The sequence below is a fragment of the Gorilla gorilla genome, chromosome 12 (genome assembly GCF_029281585.2).
Source record: "Gorilla gorilla gorilla isolate KB3781 chromosome 12, NHGRI_mGorGor1-v2.1_pri, whole genome shotgun sequence".
NCBI lineage: Eukaryota > Metazoa > Chordata > Mammalia > Primates > Hominidae > Gorilla > Gorilla gorilla.
This window is the reverse complement of record NC_073236.2, coordinates 93437329-93459349: the sequence shown is the minus strand read 5'-3', so window position 1 is coordinate 93459349 and position 22021 is coordinate 93437329. Positions and strand designations below refer to the sequence as shown.

Here is a 22021-nt window from a genome sequence, read left to right as displayed (position 1 = left end):
TGCTTTCCCGGAGGCAGCAGAGCACATTGGCCCTGGACCAGTGACTCTTTCACCATTGGTTGAATGACAGTTATAAATGCACAAGTCCCTTCATAGGCAAAACTTCATTCCTAAGCCTAGCAATGGAAGATGTTAGTCTCCAAGTCATCAGTATACAGGTGTGAGGAATGGAGAAGCTGGGGTTCTTTAAAACTGCATCCTTCTTACCAGTAAGCACTTAGGAATTCAAGGAGGAAAAAAAGTTTGACTCTTGCCTCAAAAAAAAAAAAAATCACAGAACTCTTTTTGAAAGATGACAAATTCTAGATTTGTGGGGTCAAAAGTCACGACATTTAAAAGAAGATACAGCACATGTCTGTGTGGAATATCTCACGACATTGGCCTAAAGCCAAACACAGGGGGCACAGTTTTCTGGACCTGGAGTTCAGTGACAGGGAGTGTGAGTATAGATTTTGTGAAGTCATAAAAGGGGCTGGTTTCATTTGGATGGAGTAACATGCAAGTGTGAGGGAAGGAGTGACTCAGGCAAGGCTTTTCATAGAGAAAGAGTCTCTGCCAGCTTGTCCTCTCTCCCATCTCTGCTCCTTACCTCCCCTGCTCTCTCCACCCCCAAACCAACTAAATAGCCAGACAAGGGTCAGATGGGTATTACGTGAGATAAGGCATGTGGCAGGACAGAGGCCAGTGTACTTGCATGACTCTTAAAGGCCTCTTTTGCCTCACCCTGGTCCCAACTCCAATATGTGACAATGCATTGGAAGCTGTAAGGTACTAATGAGATAGCCCATCCTTCCAAGAGCTCTTCCTGTTAGATCCCATCCATTCCAACCTAATTTCCAACCGCATCCTGGAACATACTGTTACTTCAATGGGAGTACTGAGGCCATCTTTCTTCCACCAGCCCACTGCATCCCAGGTGCCTGCTCTCTGCCAGGTTTGTAAGTTCACACTTTATCTCTATCCCATCCTCCTGAGGGCACACCCTACAAAGAAGAGAGGAAGCAAGAGAATCAGATTTGTCCCTTGTCAAAACAAATAGGTGTTTCACTGGTGCCATAGCTTTTGTTCCCAAACCATCCAATACAGAGTTGGGGGGCAGGTAGGGAGATTTGCTGGGAGGTGGGCAGTTTGCTCCTATTTTAAGCAGCTTGGGAGCTTTGCCTACCGGTGTCCTCTGCTGCCCTCTGTGGCCAAAACATCAGTGTCTCTAAAGACACCCCTCTAAATCCGGGGACCCAGCTCCCCATCCCCCACCCACTGCCCCAGCATCACCTTTCAAAGTTTTTCTCCTTTAGTTCTCCACAGGCTCTAAAAAGTAAAATTGGATGCACCCTAGCCACAGCCTGCATCTGGTTTACACTCTCAGCTCCTTCCTGCAAAGGTTATTGAGCTGAGTCCTGGAAGAAATCTTAGGCCACCTGGCTCTGCTCTAAGCAAGGCTGGGTGCAACCCTTTTGAGAGTTATTATAATGAGTTTTTGGTGAATCTCAGACACTGCCAAAATCCCAGACTTGGCAAGGTGCGGTGGCTTATGTGTATAATCCCAGCACTCTGGGAAGCCCAGGTGGGTGGATCACATGAGGCCAGGAGTTCGAGACCAGCCTGGCCAACATGGCAAAACTCCATCTCTACTAAAAATACAAAAATTAGCCGGGCATGGTGGTGCACATCTGTAGTCCTAGCTACTTGGGAGGCTGAGGCAGGGGAATAGCTTGAACCCGGGATGTGGAGGTTGCAGTGCGCCAAGATCGTGCCACTCCGCTCCAACCTGTGCAACAGAGTGAGATTGTCTAAAGAAAAAAAAAAAAATCCCAGACTCAATGCCAGCTGTTTGTGTTAGCCTGGGGATCCTTCACTTATAGGGTGCAGTCTGGCCAAGAGGAAGGAGCTATATAAGATGGTTGATGAAATTTCTAACATTTAAGTTCAGGGGTACATGTGCAGGATGTGCAGGTTTGTTACATAGGTAAATGTGTACCATGGTGGTCCACTGCACAGATCATCCCATCACCTAGGTATTAAGCCCAGCATCCATTAGCTATTGTTCCTGATGCTCTCCCTCCTCCCACCCCTCACCCTCTGACACGCCCCAGTCTGTGTTGTTCCCCCGATGTGTCCATGTCTTCTTAGGTTGATGTGGTCTTGAGTGACCCCTCCTTGCCTTTCCTCTTTAAAAACAAGATCTAAAAGGCTATGTTCTCTATGGGTTGGAGGTGATGCCTTGATCTGTCAAGCACAGTCCAGGACTCAGAGGCTGTTGTGGTGAACTACTGTAGGCACCTGGAAGCCACCAAGGTGCCCTTTTCCCGCACCCTAGTCCCAAGTGAGGGAAATAAGCCTATGGTTAAGGGAGAACTGTCTACCAATTTGAACTCATTAAAATACATGTGTCCACTAGAAATGGCTGGCTGGAGAAGCCCAGTACCAAATCACCCCGTTCCTGAAACCCACCAGCCCCATGAAATAGTTCGCTAGAGAGAGATTTGCAATCTTTGAATTCGTTGACTATCAACCTATAGGTGCTCCGTGCCCCGAGATCTGAGAAAATGACAAAATAGGTCTACTTCCCGGCCGGGCACAGTGACTCACGCCTGTAATCCCAATACTTTGAGAGGCCAAGGCGGGCAGATCACTTGAGGTCAGGAGTTTGAGACCAGCCTGGCCAACATGGTAAAACTCCCGTCTCTACTAAAAATACAAAAATTAGCTGAGGGTGGTGGTGGGCGCCTTTAATTCCAGTTACTCCGGAGGCTGAGCCACAAGAATCGCGGGAAGCGGAGGTTGCAGTGAGTCGAGATGGGGCCACAGCACTCCAGCCTGGGCGACAGAGTGAGACTCAGTCTCAAAAAAAAAAAAAAAAAAAAAAAAAAAGTATTTCCCAATTCTTCGTCAGTTTTTGCCCTCTCCCCACTTTGCTCTTCTCCAGGCTCCTGAAAAGTATCTCCCCCAACCCTTTCTGTGTACACGGGGAAAACACGTGTTCATTTTTATTATGGCGCTGAAACTTACCCTTCTCTTCAAATCGTTTCTGTAGATTGTTCTAGTATAAAATGTGGCAAGAGGCTAAAGGGAGAGATATAGACCAGTTATTTGGCCCTCGCTTTCCAACTTCAAGTTACACCTGTGAAACTCATGGGTCCTTCCACAGGCTTCAAAAACTAAGGGCGTCCCCTGTCCTCTCCCCAGATGTCCCTTCCCCATCGCCGGTAGCGAGTGGGAGACAGCTCAGCGCGGGGCAGGGGAGCACTGGGCCCGGAGATCGAAGGCAGCGTCAAAAGCGCCGCTGGAAAATCCCTGAGCGCTAACCGTTGCCTGTGTGAGCCCTTAAATCTACGAATTTCCAACACCTGTAGCCTTTGCGTTTCCCAGGACTTCCATCGACCCTGGCGGCAGAGAGGGCAGGCCTGAGATGCAGTGACTTGAGGGCACATGGCCAACTCTTGTCACTGCAAGATCACACTGGGGAACCAGACTGACTTCTCCAATTCTGAACTCGCCCCGGCCCGCGCAGGAGCGGCGGGGTGCCGAGAGTAGGGACAGAAGGTCGGGCGGCTCAAAGGGCCTCCTCTCCCGCATCCCCGCCAAAACCAAACCGCCTGGCACAAGCCGGTAAGCAACCACCCTGCTGGGAGAGGGAAGGAAGAGCAGGCGCAGCCCTAGATCAATTTCCTTGCACTGTTTCTCCCAGACGGTCAAGTCAGCTGCGTCCCACCGAAAAGGGAGCATCGCCCACGCCCGAAACGCAGCCGCTGGGGGCCGAGAAATTATCCCCACCTGGCCCGAGGGCCACGCCACAGGGCCAGGGACGCAGGAGCGCAGCAGCGTGGAGGGGCTCCGCGCTGGCCCGGCGCTGCCCGCGGTCCTGCCCTCGTTCCAAGGGCACGGCGCCGGTACGAGGACACCGACGCTGTGGCGCAACTGCCGTCCCCCGCAGCAATCCCGGAGCCCGGCTCCCGGCCGCCCCTCGGCCCTGCGCAGGCTGCGTCTCCCCGACGCGGAGTCCCACCCCGCTACCCGCCGCCCAGACGACCTCATAAACAAGTCCTCGAAGTGCGGAGGCAGGAGGCGGGGCGCAGCGCGGGGGCAGGAGGCGGGCCAGGGTCAGGGCAGAGGCTGCGGCCGCGCGTCCCCATTGGCCGGGACGCAGTGAGCCGCCCGGAGCTCGGCGCGGGCGGGGCCTGCCGGCGCGTGCCCGCCCCCACCCCCGCGCCGGTGCCCGCCCCCCGCCCTCCGCGCCCGCCCCGTGCCCGCCCCAAGCCGGCCGACGGAGTTTTTAAAGTGGGCTGCCGGCCGCGGGAGCTTTACACTCGCGAGCGGACCGCCACACGGGTCCGGTGCCCGCCGCGCTTCCGCCCCAGCGCTCCTGAGGCGGCCGTACAATCCTCGGCAGTGTCCTGAGACTGTATGGTCAGCTCAGCCCGGCCTCCGACTCCTTCCGACTCCCAGCATTCGAGCCACTTTTTTTTTTCTTTGAAAACTCAGAAAAGTGACTCCTTTTCCAGGGAAAAAGGAACTTGGGTTCCCTTCTCTCCGTCCTCTTTTCGGGTCTGACAGCCTCCACCCACTCCTTCTCCGGACCCCGCCTCCGCGCGCAGGTTCCTCCCAGTCACCTTTCTCCACCCCCGCCCCCGCACCTAGCCCGCCGCGCGCCACCTTCCACCTGACTGCGCGGGGCGCTCGGGACCTGCGCGCACCTCGGACCTTCACCACCCGCCCGGGCCGCGGGGAGCGGACGAGGGCCACAGCCCCCCACCCGCCAGGGAGCCCAGGTGCTCGGCGTCTGAACGTCTCAAAGGGCCACAGCGACAATGACAGCTGACAAGGAGAAGAAAAGGTAAGCGGGCGTCCGGGCCGATCAGGGGGCCGGTCCGAGGCCAGGGCCCGGCTGCGCGGGGCAGGCGCGACCGAGAGTGGTTGGCAGAAGAGTGCTGAGAGGTCTTCGGAGCTCGAGGCTTGGTTTGGAGGGCTGTGAGGGGGAGAGCATGTGCCCGGTTTGGGGGCGCGGAGCAGCAGCTTTGCAGTGGAGACTTCTGCGGCTCGGAGGAGTCGGGGATTTGCGCGCACGGCGAGGCCAGGAGGCCGAGGGAGATGGCCTGGAGGTCGGAGGTGCTTCCGCGGTGCCTTTGAAAATCTCCCAGCCGCCCCGCACCAGATTACCGTGGCCACCGGCGCTTGGAAATGTTTGTGGGTGCATGTCCTCGACTTTCTCTGGTCTCTCATGTTGGGGCAGCATCCACGTCTCTATTTTTCTCTGGATTCCCGGAGTCCTTCCAAATGCGCTCCTATGCCCAAGTGGGGAAAGGGGGGCGGGAGGCGGAGAGCGGCTCAGGGACACGATCCTACCGAGGAGCCAGGACCCTTCAGAGCGCCCCGCTGCCGGGCTCCAGACCCCACCGAAGGTTGGAGAACCCACTTCCTCGTGCCGCACCTTGACTCTGGGGAGAGTAGGTAGTGAGTGACCTGGATTGCCCTGCGGGGGCAGATGGTTCGGTGTGTAGGAAGCGGACGGCAACACTGGATGTCCCTGGCAGGTCCGGGTGTCTGTCTCCTAAGAGGACAGAGAAGGGCAGCCACGATCTGCCCGCCTGCCCTCTCGAGCCTCTCGGCACTGGGTGAGAGGCAACTCTGGCCAATTCTTGCTGCCCTCTCGCCCTCTCCCGGCCGCTCCCAGTCCAGCCGGGCCCGGCGCTACCGGAGCGAGGGTTCGAGCCCTCTGCGCCGCCGCGCAGAAGCAGGTAGGGCCTCATCTTCTGCAAATGTGTGCGGCTCGCCGCCTGTCCCCTTTCTCTTCCTGTCTCCACCCGTGCGGCCCCAGTGGCCTGGAGCTTCCATCCCCGCGCTCGGCCGCGGCTTGGCGAGGCTATGCTGCGGGAAGCTGGAATCCAACGCGCGGCCGGCTGAACCGCCTGAGCCGCGGGAAACCAGCGGCGGAGCGGCAGTGAAGAGATGCGAGGATGAGGAGGACCGACTCGCTAAGGGAGGGAGGTGACTGGCCGGGAGGGCTCACTGCCGAGGTTGATTTGCTCTTGTTCCAACTTCCACTACGGGACTGGAGCCAGAAACCGTGTATCCTCCGGTCGAAAGCAGCGGTTCCCACCTCGGGGCACCGATAAGGATTTGATAAACGGGAGCGAATCGCGCCTGTCCTGGCTCGGCGCCCGGGCCCTTCACTGCGGGATCGCTAGGGGAGGGGATTGGGCCCTGCTCCCCTTTCCTGGCCGCAGTCCCCCCTTTCTCGTCACCGTCGCGCCCTCAGACCCAAGACAAGTGAGGGAGCCCTGAGACTGCAGCTGGCACATTCCCAGGGCCCTCGGAGCAGTCCTGGGGTTCGATGTCTTTTGAAGGCAGCAGAGCAAGGAAAAGACTCTTAAGATTCCAGTGCGTTTCGTAAAAACCAATCATAATGCTAATAATGACTGAACCATCGAAAAGCAAAGTTATAGACAGCGCCTGCAGACGTTTTCGGGTCCGGAGCCGGGGAGGGAACTTGTGTATTTTACAACTGCGATGCCTATCGGGAATGTGGCAATCGCCGAGGTGGGGCCTGACAGTAATCTTGACAAATGTGTGAAGTGTCAGCTCCTCCTGCGCTCCTTAGCGCCGGGTTTTGTGCAGTTTTGTACAGTACATACCGAGAAACTTGGGAGCAGGGGAAAAATGATTTCGACACACCCAGCTACAGTACCTGCTTCGTTAGCGGACTGTTGGAAAGAGAGAAGAAGCGGGAATGGGAGCGGGAAGAACGTTGCGTAATTAGACTCCCAATTATTGGCGAGAGCGGCCGCTTTAAGAACCACTGTGGGGACTGCCTGCGAAACGCCTTGGAGGCCGCTGTGTGAGCTGCGGCTCCGGGCTGGTGGCCACGCGAGGGTGTCCGCCCTCTTCGACCTGCCTGGATTTTTGTGCTGCAGAATGGCAGGGCAAACAGCGTGTCCTTCACCATCTAGAGCCCCTTAAGGGGTTGTCCAGTTCCTATTGGGCTAATCATTTTGAGACTCATTTACTTTTCGTGCCTGGGTCTGTTTGCTGGCTGCAGGCTTCTTTAGGGACCAAGATGTAATTAAAATATGTGAACCAATACATTGAAAGTTGGTGTTGTCATGTAAGTGACTGCTGTAGCTTTTCTGAGTGCCTCACAAGGGCGATGTGACAGTGAGGGGGCTCTCTGCTGATGATTCTGCCCACTAGTTCTTACATTTTGTGTTTCTTTGGTTTAGCAGAGCAGTTTCTTCCCCCAAATGTAATATGGGCAGAACATTTGGAATATTCGTTCTAACAATGGCCCCTCAAGAAGTGGGCAGATGATTTTGTCCCAGAATGTTCACACGTCGATAAATATGTTAATGTTTAATAATAAAGAGTTTGCTTTCTAAATGTTAGTTGGCTGGGTGTCCTTGATAGTACCAGTTTTGGTGGTAGTGGGCATTTGCGGTGACATCACAGATGTCAGAAACTGAAGCCTGGTGGGTGGAGGTACTGCACTTTCACTCACCTTTTTGTGCACGCATCTATCAGGAATGCCTGAGTCCTTTCACTGGGAAAAAAATGTGGAAATTCTGGGGTGCACAGGGTTTGAGGAGTGGTTCAGGCAAATGTAAATGAGATCCTTGGATAGTCAGGGATCAAAGTCCAGTCCCAAAGCCAGACCTAGGTCCAGACACCTTCCCAGAGTGCTTATACAGTAGTGCTCAGTACAGGGCTAGCGTGGAAGGGGAATTGGAGACACCTGGATCTCCAATCTCCCCCTCCTTCTGACAGCTGGACTTAGTTGTTCCTCTCCTAAAATCAAATCAAACTCCATCATTATTCCAACTCTGAAGGGAAAAAATATTGCTGGACAGTTTCTCTCAATTTAAACATATATTTTAAATAAATATTCCCTCCACACTTGATATGTTTCCATTGTATTACCAGCAGTGCAGGATGATACAGAATTGATGTAACACATTGTTGGCTTGAGTATTTAAGTTTTAATTCATACAGTTTTCATGAAGTTCAAAAGAATGCCATCATTTCAAGTTTTTTTCAATGGTGCTTATAGGGAGCCTAGAATTATTTTATAAGAGACCATGGAAATCATCTAGTCAGACTTTTCTCTTTCTGCATAAGGAAACTGATGCCGAGAGAGGTTAAAAGACTTCTCCGGTCACAAGGAAAATTAGTGCTGATAAGAGTCAGGGCTGGTCGCGGTGGCTCATGCCTGTAATCCCAGCACGTTGGGAGGCTGAGGCTGTGGATCACCTGAGGTCAGGAGTTCAAGACCAGCCTGGTCAACATGGTGAAACCCCGTCTCTATTAAAAACACAAAAAAATTAGCCGGGCGTGGTGGTGGGTGCCTGTAATCCCAGCTATTCTGGAGGCTGAGGCAGGAGAATTGCTTGAACCCGGGAGGTAGAGGCTGCAGTGAGCCGAGATAGCGCTGCTGCACTCTAGCCTGGGCAAGAGAGTGAAATTCCGTCTCAAAGAAAAAAAAAAAAGTCAGAACCCTGGTTTATTACTTTCAATTAAGTATGTATTTTCCTATTGTTCACAGGAGAGTACCCCAGCCCTGAAATATCTCTAGATAGTGAGGATGATTTCCGAAGGAGTGCCTTCCCCATCACAACTCTCAAACCGCTGAACCTTATAGAAAGGAGATTTGCTTTTCTGGATAATTATCAACACCTTTAGGCTGCAGTAGAAGTGATGATTCTGTTTGCTTTTTGAAAAAAAAAAAAAAAGGAAGCAGAGTTGAATTGATGCTGTTCCCAGTGTCTGTAAACTTTGAGAAGTATGAATTCATTGTTTTAGTTAGAAAAAAATCTACTTATATAGGTAGACCTCATTAAACAAAACCAATGCAAGGACCGCTCCTCAGTGGAGCAGATTGCTTGTTGAGGTAGAGAACATTCAAGCAGCTGCTAGATTGATTTTTGTACTGGGTTAGTTGGCATTTTCACTAGGAGTGAAAACTGTGAGACTAAACAGTTTAATTTACTTAGAATGTCCCTCTTTCTCTCTCTCTGTGTGTGTGTGTGTGTGTGTGTGCCCGTGCGTCGGGGGGGGGGGTGGGGGTGGTGATTCTCAACTTTCTAGGAATTTATTAAGTAAAGTGTTTAGAAATGGAAGGAAACAATTAGATAATTCTCAGTGCTCCAGGATTTTAGGCTCCTACATTTGAAAATACTTGCTGTCATTAATTGTCTTGAGATTTAGGCTTTTCCACTTTTCAGGAAATCTAGTAGTTTTTTGGGGGTTTTGTTTTGTTTTCCTTGGTTCTGCCCTATGCCAACCTGCTAGTTTCCCTTTTTATTTTAGCCTGATGAATCTTCCCTTTTGCTTTCAGTACTAACCATCGCTGGTAGTTCTTAACAGGTCTAGCTTTTACCAGTATTGTCAAGTTAGCAATATTAGCTCCTGGGGCCCTAGTACTCTGTACTTCTACCCCTCTCCCCACCAGTACCATGCTGCCTGTTCACATGATGGACACCAGCTCTGATATTCACCCTAAGATATAATCCATAAGATGCCAAACTTGTATTCAACACCGACTCCTACTCTGGCTAAAATGCTGAAGAGAATACTAAGAAATAGGGGATATGGTCCTGGTCATCAACTTGCTTAGTCTGATTAGGAAAAAAAAAAAAAAAAAAAGAGATACAAGGAAGCTTAAGTGAAAATATAAGGGGTTGGGCGTGGTAACTCATGCCTGTAATCCCAGCACTTTGAGAGGCCGAGGCAGGCAGATCACGAGGTCAGGAGTTTGAGACCAGCCTGGCCAATATGGTGAAACCCCATGTCTACTAAAAATACAAAAAATTAGCCAGGCGTGGTGGCGTATGCCTGTAGTCCCAGCTACTCAAGAGGCTGAGGCAGGAGAATCGCTTGAACCCGGGAGGCGGAGGTTGCAGTGAGCTGAGATCGTGCCACTGCACTCCAGCGTGGGTGACAGAGCGAGACAACGTCAAAGAAAGAAAGAAAAGAAAGAAAATATAAAGAGCTGACAGCCTACATGCTTTTCTGTAGAAATCTAATATTTTGAAGCAAAAGATAAGCTCTGAGTAGCATTTCAGGTAATAACCGCCCCCCTCCCCAACACACACATAAGCACACACAATTATTTAAGAGTATTATGTGTATTTAGAGGTGGAGAAATTTTTTCCTAGTGTCCCCGGAACCACACAGAGTAGGTGCTGACCACCAGCTTAAAGACTGGCTCAGAAGGAATGTCAAATGGGAGAAGGCAGTGTTTGAGGGCTAACGAGAGGAAAGAAAACACACAAGGCTCCCTATGGTGTATCCCTTATCATGTACTTCGATACCATACACAGGAAGGCCCCTGAAATGGAATGTTTGCTGTTCTTTATACACTTGCTTTGGGTGGGGACATGGAAAGGGAGCTGGTGGGGCTCCACAGACAACAGGGGTAGTAATTTCTGTTCCCCTGAGAATATCAGTGGAGACAGCTATGACTCCAGGAAGGCCAAGAAGGGAGAGGGGGCTTCTTAACCAGGCTTTGTGAATGGGTTTCAGAGGCTGGCGTGTAAATCTCTGAAAATGTGTGCAAGGCATTATGTATAGAAGCAACTTGTTCTGAAGGAAGTCTGTTCAGCTCTCCATAGCCTTTCGAAGGTTCTAGGATATGGAAAAGGCAAGCCCTTGCTCTTGGATGTCTGATTTGGTGACTGTCTTATGTTTCAGAGTCTTTCTGTTCAGATCCCAGACAGTTCTTGTGTTTTACTGCCATTGCCTCTCCCTGTGGTGAAGAATGGGGAGGAGGATGGTGTGTGTATTTAGTAAAGGTTCTGAGGTGCCGCTTAATCTTCCCTGTCCCTGGCTGGCGTGTCCGTCCACCTACATGTCTGCCCTCAGTCTTGGAAGGACGGGAAGCCAAGTGCCCTGCACAGGGTAAATACTGGTATGATTCATTTTATTAATGCTTCTGAAAAATGACTGTGAAAACAAATTTATCCTCAAATGTTCCATCATCCTCAAACAGTTATTTGGATGACCTTCATGTTCTAGGAATGTATGTGGCCTTAATAGAAATTATATTTTGCATCAGGACAAAATAAAAAACTGACAGTCTTAATTTGTGCCAGTGCCGTCCTCAGAACTTTACATGGATTAACTTTTTAATCCTGTGAGATAAGCCCTGTTATTATCCCCACTTCATTGATGGGAAAGCTGAAGTCTAGAAGGGCTAACTGCCCAAGGTCATATAGGTAGCATGGGCAGAGCTGCATTCAACCTGAGTAAAGGAGGTCCCCAGAGTCTATACTCTCAATGGGTGTTCCATACGCCCTTCCCTTACTGAAGATATCTATAAAGTATTTAATACTGCTTCTGACTCACAATAAGTGCTCTATAAATGATAACTGCCTTTGTTGTTTTCCTTATAATTACTTTTCTTTTTTGTGATTTATCACTTGCATCAAACCTCACAAGCAGATAGGGATTGAAGATCTGAAAGGCCAACATGGAACTCCTTGAATTTCTTATTTTTCATGGGTTTTCCTAGACCCTGACAAGAGGTGGTTCTCTCCTGCCCCAAGAAGTTCAAAGCTTTCCACATCCCACCCTTCGCTGGTGGCAAGACTTCAATAATTACTTCAGCCTTCGGACTCCATTGTGCAGGAGAACCTGTTAGAAGCTCTTCCTCTGTGGCTTCTGAAGAACCATCAAGATGCACAGGACTTCCTGTGGCTCTTTTGATCTTTTGAAATTGCAAGCACAGGAAGGAAAGAATGGATAGGGGGATAAAGAATAGCTATGATTGTTGTGATAATAGCATGTTGCATTTCTATAGAGCCCTTTCGCTGATGAGCCCTGAGCCTTCACAGCCATCACACTGTTGGCCTCTGCACTGTGAACCTAGAGGGTACCTTGAGTTTTTCTAGTGCTGTCAAACAGAATTGCATTGACACATACCTTAATCAAGAGAGAAGCAAGCCATGTTGGCAACTGTGCGTCACAGTCCATGTGGTGGTCATCCATGGGGTGCCCCTAACAGCATCTGTAATTTTCAAGTAGATGTTGGGTGTAATTTGGTGACCCTTGTCTGTTCCCACTGTTGGAAGCCCCATGATCTGATGAAAGCATAAAGTGAAGAAGAGTGGCGAGACCCTTTGTGAGATACCTGGAGCTGAAGAGTCAGGTGTGGAATGGACAAGAATGTTATCCACTTCTAAGTGACCTTGTTTTTTCTAATTCCTTAAGAAATACCTGTTTGCTTGACTGCCTTAGGCTGTGTGCAGGGGCCACTTGTACGTCAGCAAAACTCTTACTAGATGACATCACTGCCAGAAGTTCCACATGTTTCCAGGAGGCACATTTCCCACTGCCCCTACTCCCCCGAACTTGGAAAGATTCCTCAGTTTTAAAGTTATAAGTAATTTCCATGCCAGATAATGATCCTGTGAACAGATCCTTTTCTCATGTGGAAAAATATTTCAGAAAGGGTGTCTTGTCAATGAGAAAAATGACCCCATTGAAACATATGTTTATTTGCCATGTACTCATCTGATGTTTTGCGAATTCTATAAAGCCATGGAAGTGGATTGTTAGAAGTGTCTTATACACCCCTAGTGACTTCTTGAACTGTCCCCCCCATCCCCAGCCATGGAACTCTCCTATTAAGAAAACTAAGAGATAAGTGGTAGCAATCATAACAAGTTAGTGATTTTATCTGGTTAGGCCGTGTAATCAAACACGTGGGCAGGAAAGTGGATCCATTACGTTGTACTCATGATTGTGGTGCTGAAGGTAACCCCCATTGCCCTGTAGGCTGCCCCCAGAAGCAGGGGGTACAGCCAATAGTATTCTTAGAAGTTAATCAATTCTGTAACGGGTTGAGTCTTTTGGTCTCATTTTTAGTCCGAGGTGCCCTGATGTCGGCCTGTGACTAAGGGGAGTCAGTGGCTTGTTATGAATAAGAGGACACATGAGCTGAATCTGAGAAAGTTCAGAAGCATTTTATAAGTTGTTTAAAATACATCCATTAAAGTATATGATTATTTTTTGGTAATCATTTAAATCATTGTGCTGTGTGTCTACCCAGACAGTATTTATCTGTCTCTCGATGTTGTATTAGTATAGTATTAAAAAAATACACACATTTCACTCTTGATAAAAACTTTGCATACTGTCACTACTTTGTATAAGATTTTTCCTGACTGCCTCTGGTTAGGGGGCAGGGAGCAAGAAGACCAGCATGCTTTCCTTCCTTTATATTTGGGAAATGGAGGTGCTGAGAGAAACAAGCCACACTGTCTGAAGTAAAACCTAGAAGTGGACCTGGGTGTCCATGGTGAGGGAAAGCCCATATGTACCACCTTGGGCTCCAGTTACAAGGTAATGAGCCATGAGCACAAAAGGGTGACTCAAAATTCAATGCCAGCCATTCTCATTACTAATGAGTAATTACAGCAAATATTTACAGGCCTCCTTCCTACCTTTATGACTTCCTGTTACTGAAGCACTTTGGAGTATTGAGAAAGATTGTCCTGGAAAAATACGTCACACACAGTTGCAGGAAAGAGTGCCTTTAAGCACACATAAAAACTCGGTTACTTGGCTTTGTTTATGAATTCCACATAGAAACAACAGAAAATTGTGCCTTTTGAGGAACTGCTTGAGAATCCTTCCTTCTGCATTTCAAGACAAGATTTTAAAAATCACATATATCAAATATATGGGGAAATGAGATACAATGTTTTTAGAGAGTGTCTAGAAATAATAGGACTGTGCAAGTTAGTACAGCAAAATTTTGGGTCAAAGCACGGGTCATTTGACAAACTCTCTTTATGAACATTACCTCTGCAATATTTTTCTAAATGAAAACAATCACACTTAATAGAATTAATCAGGATGGGAGCTAGAAGCATATAATTCACTTTCCACAGATTGGAGTAAATCCTCATGATGCCCCTTTCCTGTGTATTCAGTTAAAAAAGCACTCCAGTGAGATTGCTTTCGCAGTAAGTTTCTGTAAACCACTGTACCCTTGTATTTCTCTCCTGTGTTTCCAAGAGTTCTCAGATGCTATTTTCGAATGGCAGCGTTCACTCCAGAGCTGGCTGAGGTCGACGAAGCTAATTTTGGTGCCTTGGTGCCCAGGGTGAAGGGAGAGAGAAGTCCTCTGCAGAGCCAAAAGGACTCTCTGGGGCCTGGGTTTGGAGCAGTGTGGTGTTGCTGGACACACCACATTTCACCTTTAGAACCTTTATTTGTGTGCTTGCACAACAAATGTTTACCCAGATATTAAGATAAGGAAAGTATGAAGGTCACATTTCACTGGTGACAAGAGAGCTTCTATAAATGTAACCATATCGTTGTGCAGCGGGAGTCTGTCTTTTATTCTGTACCCAGGACTTAGGGGGAATTATTGGTGGGTGGGGCATGGGAGTTGAGGCTCTTCTTGGTTTTTTGGCTTTCTTGCTATCACTCTGTTTGTCTTGCCTCAGCTGATGTGCGCCTCCCATTTGGTAAGGGCCTTTGTCATGGCCAAGACATCTAAAGAAATCCTAGTCTGTGTGGCTGGGCACTGTGTGGTCCCCTGACTCTCTGGAGTCTTCCAGAGTTTCATGGAAATTAGTGCCCCCGTGCATTTCCCTGCCGACTGACTGGAAGGCACCCTGGCTGCTGAGATCGCTTTCCTGGTCCCTCAGAAGAGGTCCACATGGTGCTGATCCTGCAGCTGTTTTAGGCCTCCTCAGCGGGATTGTCCTATCCTCGGAGCACAGAGAATCTTCAGAGTGGGATAGGGGTTTCTTTTGTGGATTTGGGTTTCTCTTAGGGATCTCCAAAGATTAGCTAGACACTCAGGGCCTCAGTAAAGACATGGGTCCTTGGCCTAGTTTTCTTCCCAAGGGCAGCCACCATGGCAGTGGGAGTTCACCTTGCTGACTACAAGGGACCCCACTTCACCTCTATCGCCCATTCACCATCATTCACTGTGCCTCCTGAGTTCCTAATACACAAGCCTCCTCCCACAGCCTCAAAGGCAGTGCTGCAGTACTCATTCCCACTTCTATTCCCTCACACTAGCTCCTCCATCTGGATGCTTTTCCCCTCTCTTCCTATTCAAATAGCTCCTACTTTTCTATTGTGAGCCCAGGCTTCCCGAAATCTTACACAAAATCACTAAGGGAGCGTAGAAATTTCCACAGTGGCACTCCCACTCCCTGCATTACTAGCTTTTGGTTGTTTGCCAAAAAGCCTGCTTATATTTCCTTGTTATCTAATGATACTTTATTTGTTTTTGCCTTTCTAACAATATAGCATGTTCCTGAAGGCCAAGGATGTCTGATTTTCTGATGTGCCCTAATATCTTGCTTGCTTTTTTTTGGGGGGGGGGGGGCTCTGAAATCGTGCTTAGTTTTTTTAAAAAAATAATAGAATTGCTTTGTTCATGTCCCTTGGGTTACTTGGAAAGCCTGCCTCACAAGCTCTGCTTTCTTTATTCATGTAGATTTGACCCCTTTACTTATTTCCCTTTAAAAAGAAAGAAAAAGGAAAAGAAAAAATTTGGGGGACCACAGTCAGGTCTTATTGATACATAGCTTTATATCAGATGCAAACGTCAGGCTAGTATTATATCAGTGCTTCACTTCAAGAATGCCTTATACACTAAGGTGAGTACAGCCAAACAGAATACTCCAGCTTAATCTCAAAGTTAAAAGCAAGATGGGGAAGTTGTGCAAGAGGGCACTAGCTCTCAGTTCAGAGATCATCCTCCCTGGGAAGCCTTCCCTGATTAACTGCACATTGGTTACCCCTGTGTTTATAGACGGTCTTCAGTCTGTATTTTGTTATTTGTATGATGCTTTTACAACTTGCTTTTGAAGGTTGGGGGTGGCATATGTCCCTGATCACCACTCAAGTGGTAAGCCCTTCAAGAGCAAGGATCCAGTCATTTTTTCCTGTTCTTTTTTCCCCACAGAAGTCAGAATAGAGGTCTCTTTAGGTGCTCAGTAATTATTTGTAGACTGAGTAATTCTGTCTATGTCAGGAACTTTGGGAGTTTGGTGTAGAGAACTGGAAGCACAGGTAGACACTTTGCTCACATCAGCCTAACTTATCCTCATTGGTTATCCACCATGCTTATAGCAGGGTTTGTGGGAATCATCACTGTGTGTAGATGTTTATAGGTTCCCTCCCAAATTCAGGTGCTATGCTGAACGGTGAGGTTACAAAGAGGCATTAGATGGACCCTGCACTCAGGATGTCCTAAAATGATTTGTTTAAGCAATATAAGATGATTTATGTTAATGGATGTCCAAGCTGCCTTTACAATGTTGCCATCTTGTTAGGAAGTCACAACCAACTCAGATAAAACATTGAGCAAACAATGGAAGATTGATAGTAATTAAGTGAGAGTGAGTAAGGGTAAATAGATCTTGTGTGTTGGGAATAGTTAGGAAGTGATTAGTGGAGATTAGAGGGAGGTTTATTGGAGGAGCATGAAGACCTAGGTCTGTCTTGAAGATTAGGTAGAATTTGGATAGGCAGATGAGTATGGGGCATTCCATTTGAGGTGAATTGCATAAGTAAAATGAGAAGGCAGGAATAAACAGAGTGTGCAGGCTAGGACTGGTGAGCCAGTTCCTTCCAGAGCTGGATCTGGAGCTCTGCTAGCAGAAAGGAGATGAGGACCAGGCCTGGGCTGGTGTTGGGAAGTTTAGGGGCAGGCCTTCCTGAGTCATGTTGTGATGGAATCTTTGGGTTGCCTTGGGGCCATGGGAGCAGTGCATGCCTCTTCTGGCACATGAGAAGCTGCTCAGGGCATCTCCATCATTAGCCCTCCAACCAGAAGCCTAGCTCTAGTGTGAGCATCAAGTGGGTGGTTGGAGGAGGCCATGATTTGTCTTCTGTAATATTGACCTCAAAGCCTCCCCTGCTAGCCCTTAGTAAATCAGGCATGTGTGAATGTGCCCAAATCACTCTGATATATGTTTCTTTTTGGCCTGTACCACTTCTCAGGGTAATAAACGCCATGTCTGAGTCTCCTAGTCCACGGAGTGGGAGCTGGAAGAGGACAGCTTGCTATATCCTAAAATAGCAGTGACCCTCATCCCCATGTTCTCTTTCTGATGGTAAAGTCTTTGTCCCCCTCATTATTTGATAAGGTTCTCTTTCTGATGGTAAAGCCTTTGTCCCCCTCATTATTTGATAAGGCTCTCATTCTGTCCCTTTCTCATTCTGGATTCTAGGTTTTTGAGTCTAACCATTATGGAAAGAGAACAGTCCCTTCAATATCCCACTATCTGTAGGGCATGACACAGCCAAATCCAAGTCAGACCATCCCTTTGATCAATTTCTACCAATAACTGTTCATTGCACACCCTGTACAGAGCACTGCGACCAAGCTGTACCTTGACCTTCTCCTTTCCTAGTGTTTGGTCACAACACTCCCTAAAGCCGTAACTCAAGTTCTTGGGATGATACCACCAGAAGAGGGAAAAAAGGAGCCGTCTTCCTGAAGTCACTTGGGTAGAGCAGCTGGGGATTTTTCCCTCCTCGAGCAGGTGTAACCTTTCCCCTGGAGGAATTTAGAAACACTTAAAGTCATACCTGAACACTGTGGGCCAGGCCTTGGCCAGAGATCCCAAATCACTGGAGAAGATTCCATTCCAGGGACCAGTAGAGGCCAGCGGGTCTCATCCAAGTCACTCTAGCTCATTCTGTCCACTAGTACTTTGAGGGAGGCTATATAACTCCTGAGTACTTTTGGCTTAGAATTTAACCTCACAATGACAACTGCATGTTTGGCCTTTTTTTTTGAGACAGTCTCGCTCTGTTGCCCAGGCTGGAGTGCAGTGGCACGATCTTGGCTCACTGCAAGCTCTGCCTCCCAGGTTCACGCCATTCTCCTGCCTCAGTCTCCCCAGTAGTTGGGACTACAGGTGCCTGCCACCATGCCCGGCTAATTTTTTTGTATTTTTAGTAGAGACGGGGTTTCACCGTGTTAACCAGGATGGTCTCGATCTCCTGACCTGTGATCCACCCGCCTCGGCCTCCCAAAGTGCTGGGATTACAGGCGTGAGCCACTGCACCCAGCATATTTGGCCTCTTATTCCTTTTCTGTCCCTCTAGTAATCAATAAATTCTTGTAAAACTGGGAAACTGCTGCCTGGCCCAGGCAGGATTGGTTGGTTCAATGACTCGCTCCACAGTCATTCTCTGCTCATTGCCTACTCTGTGCAGGCTGCTGAGCCTTAGGCCCGAGAGCAGGGAAGGGCCCTCTACAGTTAGGTGGAAAGGAGCCTGGACTGTCAGAACCAGGAAAAGACTGCAGGTGCCAGAGAGCTTTGGAGCACAGCGCAGCCCAAACTAAGGGACCTAGTCTCAAGAATCTCCTAAGAACTCCCCTAGGCTAGAAAGTGTTGTTTACCCAAATCTTGCCATGGCTAGAAATTTGAGTCTAGCATCTACCTTCTCACAGCTCCAGGTGGACCTCCAGAAGGAAAAGGAAGATGTCCTACCAAGCTAACCTGTGACTAGATATCTGTTAGGGTGTGAAAACTGTGAACATATCCACATCTATTCCTTTGTGTTCATTTCCTTTTCTCTTCCTTTTAAAGTAAAACATCCTTTTGAAAAGTTCCAACTTTGCCTTTGCTGAACTCCTAGCAAGTACTTTTCCCCACCTTGGCTAGTGAGATGTTGAGACATGGGCACACCTGAGAGTGGTGTGGTCACTGTGGCCGCCAGCCAGCCCAGGGCCTTGGGAAAGCCTGGTGAGCAGAAAACCCAGGCAGAAAGGAGTCTGGGTGACTGTGAGCATTGATCCCTTTGTTCCTGAGTCATCTCTTTTGAGCACATTTGAAACCATTTTCCATACCCAAATCAACATAATCTTGGTGATTCCAGGCCACCTGTATCTCCTTGTATGGCTCCAAATATTACCAGGGCAATGACGACAACTTAATTCTTCTTGAGTTAGATCTTCAGGGCCAAGGCACAGTACATGTTTATTTTGGAGAGAGACAAACTTTCACCCACTTGAATTTCTTTGCCTCCAAAATTAGCGTTGGGATGACCACAGGGTTCTGTGTTTCTTGGCTTTTATGTTGCCAAACGGATTGTTAATGCTCCCGAGTCACCTTCTCTTTTTTTGTGTCCCTGGCAAAGCCTACCTCCCCATGGGGTTCAGAGGAGCTCTCAAGTCTCTAGGAGTTTGAAAGACTTTTCTAGATCTTTCTCTGATGTGTGTGACCTAGGACAGGTAATTTAACCTTTCTTTCTTTAACCCCTTTCCTAAGTGGGGTTAGACATATTTGCTGCTTTCTCAGAGTACTATTATGAGTTTGAAATGAGCTAGAGTTTCATAAAACCATGCATTTTTAAAGTCTATTATATTTTAAAAATCACTTTTGCAACTATTATCTCAATAGAACTTTGAAAAGTTTAAAGGGCAGACCTTCAAGGCATCATTATTAACAAGCACAGCAATATAATCATTAGGCACATAATTGCCTGTTGATGTGATTTGGCTGCAGTTGGAAGGCAGCCTTAGGAAAAGCTAGGAGACTCTTGCTCTCAGGCCTTTAAATTTCTTACCTGGCTGGGATTTTCAGAATTATTAGTTTTTACTAATAATGATTTTTGGGTATGAGTTCTATTTTTGCCCATACCCTGGGATGTGAGGAAATCTGATTATACCCAAGAGACCAAGGACACTTCCAGGATTCCAGATAAAGGGTCTGACCAGTTATGCTCCTTTCTACATCTGGCCTGTTTTTCCCTCCCCTGTGGAGATGGAGATGGTTTGTGCCAGATGTGATTCTGTCGAGAATGGGAATATCCCTTCAACTCAGCACACCTAGATCTCTAAACCTAAAGAGCTACATCTGTACCATGTCTGCTCAGGTCCTACTTGTTGCTTTGCATCTTATGAGCAAGACCTAATTGTGGGCTCCCAAAGAAAGCAGATGACTTGCCCAAGGTCTTTAAGAGGTCAGACAGCTACTAGCAGAGAAACAGAGTGAATGCTGACACCTAAAAGATACCTTGTCCTTCCGGTGTTACTAGAAGTGGGAAAAAGGCTTTGAGTGCAAACGCCTGGCTGTGCTACATGCTGACCATGAGATGTGACAGGCCACTCAGCTCTGGCCCCTGATCCTTCATCTGTAACATCTTTGATGCCCCTAATGCCTAAGCTTGCTCATCCCTCTGCCCCACCCATGCGGCTGGCCAGTTAACTTCTGCCTTCAGGTCTCAGCTTAAATATCACCTCCCTAGGGAAGCATTTTCTCACCTCCTTTAGTTAACCTCCCTCCTGTTCTGTTTTGTTTTGTTTTAACAGTACTTCCCACATGTTGTAATTTATTTATTTATTTATTTATTTATTTATTTTTGAGACAGTGTCTCACTCTGTCGCCAGGCTGCAGTGCAATGGCAGGATCTCAGCTCACTGCAACCTCTACCTCCCAGGTTCAAGCGATTCTCCCATCTCGGCTTCCCGAGTAGCTGGGATTACAGGCACGCACCACCATGCCAGGCTAATATTTGTATTTTTAGTAGAGATGGGGTTTCACCATGTTGGCCAGGCTGGTCTCAAACTCTGACCTCAGGTGATCTGCCCGCCTTGGCCTCCCAAAGTGCTGGGATTACAGCCATGAGCCACGGTGACCAGCCCCACATGTCATAATTTATTTGCTTATTATCTGTCACCTTTGCTGCCCCCTAGTTTGTAAGCTTCATGAAGGCAGGGACCATGCATTACATGGTTACTACCATATCCTCAGGGTTTGGGGCGGTGCCTACACACAGGAGGTGCTTCTTAAATGTTTGTTAAGTAAAATAATCTGGAGTTGTCAGGTCTTTGTCTTCAACGTTATTATTTCTTACATTTGTTCAGTGCTTAATTTTTTTTCAAAGCTCTTGATGTAGATTGAAGCTTTTGTCATTTTTGTCATATAGATGAAACAACTGAGGCACAAAAATGTGATCACAAAACCAGAGAGTGGCAGTGCCTACCTGAACAGCTCCCAGACCCAGACTCTTTCCACAGACCCATGCTGTCTCTCTTGGCACCTTATTTTTCTGTCGTGGTGATGTTATTGTTTGTTTTATTTGGCAATGTTTACACCGGAGGAGTAGAGGCCATTGTGTGTTGGTGGCGTCTGGAAATACACAAGAGAGTCCCAGGAGAATGCCACTGTCGGTTCTTACCACAGTTAGCAATTGTCAGGTCAGGGGCAGTGATTGGGTGGGTGTCACTCTCTACATGGCTGGCTCTGCGTGTTGAAACACCACTGCCTGTACCTCCACAGATGCCAAAGGGATTGTGGGTCCTAGGACTACAGCCCCATTTCTACCCAGCCCTGGCTATCCCTCCACTCAGATCTAGGTCCTTTCTGTTCAGGAAAACATCCTGTTTGTGTGGCCTGCTAGACAGCAAAGGCAAGTGCTAATCAGCTGGCTGATCTCTCTGGGCCTCAGTTTCCCCATCTTCACAATGGACTAGTAAGTGGGAACCAGTCAAAATGGGCTCAGAGATCCCCAATAGGGTTCTAGCTCCATTGTGAAATAAATTTCAAGTGGAGCCTTGTCCTGACTCCTGTTTTCACATGCTCCCTTAGAGGGAAGGAAGGTAGACGATTAAAGATGATTGGAGCTGGAGGAAGGAACTCCCCATTCTCCAAGAGGAGGTTCTGTTGGAATAGAGGGGCAGAGACTTGGAAGTCGCTGTTGGGCATGGCCCAGCCCACTTCCATGACAGCCGCAAGACCACCACCCTCAAGAAGGAGGTGGGCTGGGGTATGAGAAGGTGGGCTGCCCAGTGGTTTCTACAAAAAGGGATAGTTGTGCTTGCAGGAGGGGTAGTGTCTCCATCTCCTGATGCCAGGGAGAAGGAGGCAGGCTGCTGGGATGACGGAGAGCACCGTCAACTAGGTCACACTGCACTCCCTCTGTGCCTCAGTTTCCACTTCTGTTAGATGGCTGATATGATCTCTGCCCTGCCAGTTGGATTGGGGCTTCCAAAATATCAACTACTGCAAAAGAAGAGGTTGTGGCCACTGTGACTCATATACAT

General features: G+C 48.3%; 1 protein-coding gene across 3 annotated transcripts in view; it reads left to right on the top strand.

The window, feature by feature from the left end:
• Positions 1 to 4201: 4201 nt before the first annotated feature.
• The window catches only part of EPAS1 (endothelial PAS domain protein 1), an 89673-nt gene continuing 71853 nt past the window's right edge, over positions 4202 to 22021 (top strand). The window contains exon 1 of one of the 3 annotated variants that reach the window (XM_031006928.3): positions 4202 to 4834. In XM_031006928.3, the coding sequence (XP_030862788.3) occupies positions 4809 to 4834 (26 nt within the window). In that variant the 5' untranslated portion in view covers positions 4202 to 4808. The remainder of the gene's footprint in view (positions 4835 to 22021) is intronic. The other 2 variants (XM_063695901.1, XM_055377821.2) reach the window with 2 other exon arrangements.